Here is a 7,819-nt window from a genome sequence, read left to right as displayed (position 1 = left end):
TGATTCGCGCAGCTACCTCACAGTATCAGGGACGTGGGTCTCTCTCCCGTCTTAGGACACTGTCCGCGTGGTGTTTGCACGTTCTCCCCGTGTCTGTGGGGGTTTCTTCCGGGTGCTGCGCTTTCCTGCCGCAGTCCATCCATGTGTGGGTTAGGCCGGTTGGCCACGCTAAATTGTCCCTCAGTGTCAGGGGAAGCAGCTGGTTAAATACATGGGGTTACAGGGATTGGGTCTGGATGCGATGTTGGTGCAGTCTCGATGGGCCGAATGGCCTCCTTCTTCACTATAGGGATTCTGTGATAAATCCTCCCACACCCTCTTTGAAGAGGGTCCCTGACAGAGAGAGAGAGACTGCCCCTTTTAAACAGGGTCCCTGATCAGGGGCGTGCGGTTCTGCGAGTGTTGACTCCATTTGTGCACTAGGCCTCAGGCTTTTCCCCTCACAGGACTGCATCTCCCAAGATGCCTGTCACTCCCAGGGGAGTTGGGATGTGGGTCAGGTAAGGGGAGGGGGTTAGACATCGGTTCTCACGGGGGCTGACGGCAGGAGAATCTGAGTAATCCTGACATCTCCCTTAGCAACGGAAGGCTGGGGCAAGTGTCTGGGGGCCGAGTGAATGGTGTGAGGCTCCTCCCCCACCTCCCGGAGCCGTGGGTGGGGATGCGGAGGGGGAGGTGGTGGTGGTGGGGGGAGCCCGGCAGGGCGGGGGGTGGCGTGGAGGGAGGGGAGGTAGAGAGCTCTTTGGGCCATTGTTACGGGGCTGGGAATGTGATTCTCTCAATGAATGGAGAGGCTCGGGAGCGAGAGGCGGGGAACCAGAGAAGCAGATCAGGTTCCAGCAGCACCTGCCCTCCCAGAGAGGGGACTGAAAGTTCGTGGCTAAGTCTTTCTCAGAGTGGGTCTCGCTCTCACCCCCCTGACCAGTGGCTCTCCCCACCCCCCCCACCCCACAGCAGTCTGACGGGGGGAGGCTAAAAGAAGGAGGAGAGAGGGGAAGAAAGTGAGAAGACAGGAAAGAGGGAGACAGAGAGGGAGGTCTCGTGTCCAAAAGGGGGAAGTAGTGGATAATTACTAGTTACCAGGTGTACTTTGTTGGTATTTAGAAAGAGAGACGGAGTGTGAGAGAGAGAGAGATAGATCGAGAGAGAGAGACAGAACGTGTTGGTTGGGTGGGGAAGGGGGAGGGAGAGAGACTGAGAGTGTGTGTGTGGGAGAGAGAGAAAAAGATAGTCAGAGGGACGGAGAGAGAGAGAGACTGAGTGTTGAGAGATAGAGAGAGAGAGAGACGGAGAGAGAGAGAGCAAGAGAGACGGAAAGTGTGGGGAGGTGGGAAGGGGGAGGGAGAGAGACTGAGAGTGTTTGTGTGTGTGTGTGTGTGTGTGTGAGAGAGATACAGACAGACAGTGAGATAACCAGAGAGAAAGAGATAGTGAGAAGGAGGGAGAGAGAGAGAGAGTGAGTGAGTGAGGGAGATACAGAGAGAGAGAAAGACGGTGTGAGAGGGAGAGGGGAGAGAGAGAGAACGAGAGAGACAGAGACAGGCAGACAAAGAGCAATAAAGAGACAGGGAGCCAGAGGGAAAGGCCAGAGGTAGAGAAATACATATAGAGAGTGTACAGGGTGAGTTGTGGGGTGCAGGGGGAGTTTGGGGGGAAGGGGGCGTGTGAGGGGAAGTTTGGGGGGAAGGGGGTGTGGGGGGGTAGTTTTGGGGGGAAGGGGTGTGCAGGGGGTAGTTTGGGGGGAAGGGGGTGTGCGGGGGGTAGTTTGGGGGGAAGGGGGTGTGCGGGGGGTAGTTTGGGGGGAAGGGGGTGTGCGGGGGGTAGTTTGGGGGGAAGGGGGTGTGCGGGGGGTAGTTTGGGGGGAAGGGGTGTGCGGGGGGGAGTTTGGGGGGAAGGGGGTGTGCGGGGGGTAGTTTGGGGGGAAGGGGGTGTGCGGGGGGGTAGTTTGGGGGGAAGGGGGTGTGCGGGGGTAGTTTGGGGGGAAGGGGGTGTGCGGGGGGTAGTTTGGGGGGAAGGGGGTGTGTGGGGTTAGATTGGGAGGAAGGGGGTGTGCGGGGGGTAGTTTGGAGGAAGGGGGTGTGGGGGGTTAGATTGGGGGGAAGGGGGTGTGCGGGGGGTAGTTTGGAGGAAGGGGGTGTGGGGGGGTTAGTTTGGGGGGAAGGGGGTGTGCGGGGGTAGATTGGGGGGAAGGGGGTGTGCGGGGTTAGATTGGGGGGTAGGGGGTGTGCAGGGGTTAGATTGGGGGGAAGGGGGTGTGCGGGGTTAGATTGGGGGGAAGGGGGTGTGCAGGGTTAGATTGGGGGGTAGGGGGTGTGCGGGGGTAGTTTGGGGGGAAGGGGGTGTGCGGGGTTAGATTGGGGGGAAGGGGGTGTGCGGGGTTAGATTGGGGGGTAGGGGGTGTGCGGGGTTAGATTGGGGGGTAGGGGGTGTGCGGGGTTAGATTGGGGGGAAGGGGGTGTGCGGGGTTAGATTGGGGGGTAGGGGGTGTGCGGGGTTAGATTGGGGGGTAGGGGGTGTGCGGGGTTAGATTGGGGGGTAGGGGGTGTGCGGGGTTAGATTGGGGGGTAGGGGGTGTGGGGGGTTAGATTGGGGGGTAGGGGGTGTGCGGGGGGTAGTTTGGAGGAAGGGGGTGTGGGGGGTTAGATTGGGGGGTAGGGGGTGTGGGGGGTTAGATTGGGGGGTAGGGGGTGTGGGGGGTTAGATTGGGGGGTAGGGGGTGTGCGGGGTTAGATTGGGGGGTAGGGAGTGTGGGGGGTTAGATTGGGGGGTAGGGGGTGTGCGGGGTTAGATTGGGGGGTAGGGGGTGTGGGGGGGGTAGTTTGGGGGGTAGGGGGTGTGCGGGGTTAGATTGGGGGGTAGGGGGTGTGCAGGGGGGAGTTTGGAGGAAGGGGGTGTGGAGGGGGTATTTTGGGGGTTAGGGGGTGTGCAGGGGGGAGTTTGGAGGAAGGGGGTGTGGGGGGGGTATTTTGGGGGTTAGGGGGTGTGCGGGGGGGAGTTTCAGGGGAAGCGGGGGTTCGCGATCACAAACGGCTGTTTTGCTCTCTCATAGTTTGAGCTCAGTCCAGGATGATGTGCAGGGTGACTGGGACGTGAAGGTCACAGGGACTGAAGGAGTCAGAGGGGGATCAAACGGGATTGGAAAAGTCAATCCGGATTTATTGGGAATTGGAGCGGAGTGGGAGGTGTCGTTCTTTCAAAGCAGCTCCAGTCACTAACCCTGTGAGACAGGGAAACGTTCCAGACTGAGACTGTGGCACCGGCTCTTTGCGAGATGCGGGCTGGAACTGTACAGGAGTTGTGGGATCCTGCTGTGCCACTCTCCTGCTGAACCACCTGCTCCTCACTCCCTGTGCGCTCCGTGCTATGTTGTTCAGCCTTCTCTACCTCCCGCTGCCAGCTCTCTGGACTCTCATCGTGTGCCTCGCAGGTAAGGACTTTCCCATCCATTCAGATACTGTAACAGCCATCTCATCATCCCCACCTCCACCTCTCTCACTGTCTCGTTCTCTCTTACCATTTCTACCTCTGTCTCTTTCTCTCTCTCCCTCCATCTCTTTCTCTCTCTCTCCGTCTCTTTCTCTTTCTCTCTCTCTCCCTCCGTCTCTTTCTCTCTCTCCGTCTCTCTCTCTCTCCCACCGTCTCTCTCTCTCCCCCACCGTCTCTCTCTCTCCCCCACCGTCTCTCTCTCTCCCCCACCGTCTCTCTCTCTCCCCCACCGTCTCTCTCTCTCCCCCACCGTCTCTCTCTCTCCCCCACCGTCTCTCTCTCTCCCCACCGTCTCTCTCTCTCCCCCACCGTCTCTCTCTCTCCCCCACCGTCTCTCTCTCTCTCTCTCCCCCACCGTCTCTCTCTCTCTCTCTCCCCCACCGTCTCTCTCTCTCTCTCTCCCCCCACCGTCTCTCTCTCTCTCTCTCCCCCACCGTCTCTCTCTCTCTCTCTCTCCCCCACCGTCTCTCTCTCTCTCCTCCCCCACCGTCTCTCTCTCTCTCTCTCCCCCACCGTCTCTCTCTCTCCCCCACCGTCTCTCTCTCTCCCCCACCGTCTCTCTCTCTCCCCCACCGTCTCTCTCTCTCCCCCACCGTCTCTCTCTCTCCCCCACCGTCTCTCTCTCTCTCTCTCCCCACCGTCTCTCTCTCTCTCTCTCCCCCCCACCGTCTCTCTCTCTCTCTCTCCCCCACCGTCTCTCTCTCTCTCTCTCCCCCACCGTCTCTCTCTCTCTCTCTCCCCCACCGTCTCTCTCTCTCTCTCCCCCACCGTCTCTCTCTCTCTCTCCCCCACCGTCTCTCTCTCTCTCTCCCCCACCGTCTCTCTCTCTCTCTCTCTCCCCCCACCGTCTCTCTCTCTCTCTCTCCCCCACCGTCTCTCTCTCTCTCTCTCTCCCCCACCGTCTCTCTCTCTCTCTCCCCCACCGTCTCTCTCTCTCTCTCCCCCACCGTCTCTCTCTCTCTCTCCCCCACCGTCTCTCTCTCTCTCTCACCGTCTCTCTCTCTCTCTCTCCCACCGTCTCCCTCTCTCCCCCACCGTCTCTCTCTCTCTCTCCCCCACCGTCTCTCTCTCTCTCTCCCCCACCGTCTCTCTCTCTCTCTCCCACCGTCTCTCTCTCTCTCTCCCACCGTCTCTCTCTCTCTCTCCCCCACCATCTCTCTCTCTCTCTCACCGTCTCTCTCTTCTCTCTCTCTCCCACCGTCTCTCTCTCTCCCCCGTCTCTCTCTCTCCCACCGTCTCTCTCTCTCCCCCCGTCTCTCTCTCTCCCCCACCGTCTCTCTCTCCCCCACCGTCTCTCTCTCTCCCCCACCGTCTCTCTCTCTCCCCCACCGTCTCTCTCTCTCCCCCACCGTCTCTCTCTCTCCCCCACCGTCTCTCTCTCTCCCCCACCGTCTCTCTCTCCCCCCCACCGTCTCTCTCTCTCCCCCACCGTTCTCTCTCTCTCCCCCACCGTCTCTCTCTCTCCCCCACCGTCTCTCTCTCTCCCCCACCGTCTCTCTCTCTCCCCCCACCGTCTCTCTCTCTCCCCACCGTCTCTCTCTCTCCCCCACCGTCTCTCTCTCTCCCCCACCGTCTCTCTCTCTCCCCCACCGTCTCTCTCTCTCCCCCACCGTCTCTCTCTCTCCCCCCGTCTCTCTCTCTCTCCCACCGTCTCTCTCTCTCTCCCCCCGTCTCTCTCTCTCCCCCACCATCTCTCTCTCTCTCTCTCCCCCACCATCTCTCTCTCTCTCTCTCCCCCACCATCTCTCTCTCTCTCTCACCGTCTCTCTCTCTCTCTCTCCCACCGTCTCTCTCTCTCCCCCCGTCTCTCTCTCTCCCCCCGTCTCTCTCTCTCCCCCACCGTCTCTCTCTCTCCCCCACCGTCTCTCTCTCTCCCCCACCGTCTCTCTCTCTCCCCCACCGTCTCTCTCTCTCTCTCTCCCCCACCGTCTCTCTCTCTCTCTCTCCCCCACCGTCTCTCTCTCTCTCTCTCCCCCACCGTCTCTCTCTCTCCCCCACCGTCTCTCTCTCTCCCCCACCGTCTCTCTCTCTCTCTCTCTCTCTCCATCTCTCTCACCATCTCTCTCTCTCTTTCTCTCTCTCTCACTGTCTCTATTGCTCTCTCTCTCTCCGTCTCTCTCTTTCTCTGTCTCTCACCGTCTCTCTCTTTCTCTCTCTCTCACTGTTTCTCTCTCTTTCTCTCTCCGTCTCTCCCTCTTTCTCTTATTCTCACCGTCTCTAAATCACTGTCTCTCTCTCTCTCTCTCTCTCTCCATCTCTCCCTCTTTCTCTCTCTCTCACTGTCTCTATCTCCCTCTGTCCATCTCTCATTCTCTCTATTGCCACTTCACTCTTATCTATTTATTTTTCTCTCACTATGGGTGAGATTCTCCGGTCTCTGTGTTCCCAGTGGGAGGTGACGTGTTGTTTGCTGGTTGCGGGATTCTCTGATCTGGCCCCTGTCAATGGGAATTCCCACTGACGTCACCCCATGGGGGCGGGAAATCCACTGTTGGGACCAGAGATTCCTGCCACTGTGAACAGCTGAGAATTAGACCATAAAGTTATAAGATATAGGAGCAGAATTAGGCCACTCAGCCCATCGAGTCTGCTCCGCCATTCAATCATGGCTGATACTTTTCCCATCCCCATTCTCTCGCCTTTTCCCCTTAGCCCAGAGTGGCACGGTAGCACAGTGGTTAGCACTGCTGCTTCACAGCTCCAGGGTCCTGGGTTCGATTCCTGGATTGGGTCACTGTCTGTGTGGAGTTTGCACATTTTCCTCGTGTCTGTGTGGGTTTCCTCCAGGTGCTCCAGTTTCCTCCCACAGTCCAAAGATGTGCAGGTTAGGGTGATTGACCATGCTAAAATTGCCCCTTAGTGTCCAGGGATGCGTAGGTTAGAGGGATTAGTGGGTAAATATGTAGGGATATGGGGATAGGGCCTGGGTGGGATTGTGGTTGGTGCAGACTCGATGGGCTGAATGGCCTCCTTCTGTACTGTAAGGATTCTATGAATCCCTGACCCCTTATCAATCAAGAACCTATCTATCTCTGTTTTAAAGACACTCAATGACCTGTCCTCCACAGCCTTCTGAGGCACAGATTCACCACTCCCTGACTGAAGAAATTCCTCCTCATCTGTTTTAAAGGATCGTCCCTTTAGCCTGAGATTGTGCCCTCTGTTTCTAGTTTTTCCCACTAGAGGAAACATCCTCTCCACATCCACTCTATCCAGGCCTCGCAGCATCCCGTAAGTTTCAATCAGATCCCCCCTCATCCTTCTAAACTCCGGTAAGTACAGACCCGGAGTCCTCAACAGTTCCTCATAGGACAAGCTCTTCATTCCAGAGGTCATTCCTGCGAACCTCCTGTGGACTCTTTCCAAGGCCAGCAAATCCTTCCTTAGATACAGGGCCCAAAACTGATCACAGCACTCCAAGTGGGCTCTGATCTTATACAGCCTCAGAAATACATCCCTGCTCTTGTATTCTAGCTCTCTCAACATGAATGCTAACATTGCCTTTGCCTTCCTAACTGCCAATTGAACCTGTGCGGTAATCTTAAGAGAATCTTGAACAAGGGCTCCAAGTCCCTTTGTGCTTCTGTTTTCCTAAGCATTTTCCCATTTAGAAAATAGTCTATACCTCCATTCCTCCTTCCAAAGTGCATACCCTCACACTTTTTCACATTGTATTCCATCTGCCACTTCTTTGCCCACTCTTCTAACCTGTCCACGTCCTTCTGCAACCCCCCTGTTTCCACAATACTACCTCTCCCTCTACGTAGCTTTGAATTCTGGCCTATTTCTCTCTCTCTTTCTCTTTCCATCTTTCTCTGTCTTTCTCCATCTTTTGTTCTCTCTCTCTGTCGCCATATTCCCCTATCTCTCTTTCTCCAACTCTCTTTCTCAGTTTGTATCCACCTCTCACTATCTGTGTGTTGCCATCTCAATCTCCCTGTCTCTCTATCTCTCTTGATCTCTATCTATCCTCATCTCTTTCTCTGTCTCTCTGCTTAGTTGTGTGTCTCTCTCTTCATCTCCATCTCACTTTCTATCTCTGCTTCCCTGCCTCTCCCTCTCTCTTTTTCTCATTTACTCTTTCAGTCTCTGTCTCTCTCCCTGTGCCTGCCTCTCTTCCCTGTGTCTGTCTCTGTCTCTCTCTCTCTCTGTGCCTGCCTGTCTCTCTCTCTCTCTCTGTGCCTGCCTGTCTCTCTCTCTCTGTCTGTGCCTGCCTGTCTCTCTCTCTCTCTCTGTGCCTGCCTGTCTCTCTCTCTCTGCCTGTTTCTCTCTCTCTCTCTGTGCCTGTCTCTCACGCTCTCTCTGTGCCTGTCCCTCTCTCTCTCTTTCCCTG

General features: G+C 57.0%; 1 protein-coding gene across 6 annotated transcripts in view; it reads left to right on the top strand.

Annotated features, from left to right (window-relative positions):
* Positions 1-777: 777 nt before the first annotated feature.
* Positions 778-7,819, top strand: part of LOC145339199 (protein turtle homolog A-like) — a 67,452-nt gene continuing 60,410 nt past the window's right edge. For 3 of the 6 annotated variants that reach the window (XM_080183587.1, XM_080183586.1, XM_080183583.1), the window contains exons 1-2: positions 1,376-1,621; positions 3,050-3,427. In XM_080183587.1, the coding sequence (XP_080039713.1) occupies positions 3,364-3,427 (64 nt within the window). In that variant the 5' untranslated portion in view covers positions 1,376-1,621; positions 3,050-3,363. Of the gene's footprint in view, positions 873-1,375; positions 1,622-3,049; positions 3,428-7,819 lie in introns of those variants that run through there. The other 3 variants (XM_080183584.1, XM_080183585.1, XM_080183588.1) reach the window with 3 other exon arrangements.

Source organism: Carcharhinus amblyrhynchos, unplaced genomic scaffold (genome assembly GCF_965287045.1).
Source record: "Carcharhinus amblyrhynchos unplaced genomic scaffold, sCarAmb.v2.hapA chromosome_339, whole genome shotgun sequence".
Taxonomy (NCBI): Eukaryota; Metazoa; Chordata; class Chondrichthyes; order Carcharhiniformes; family Carcharhinidae; genus Carcharhinus; species Carcharhinus amblyrhynchos.
Note: the sequence above shows the minus strand (reverse complement) of the source record. Positions and strands in the feature narration are given on the sequence as shown.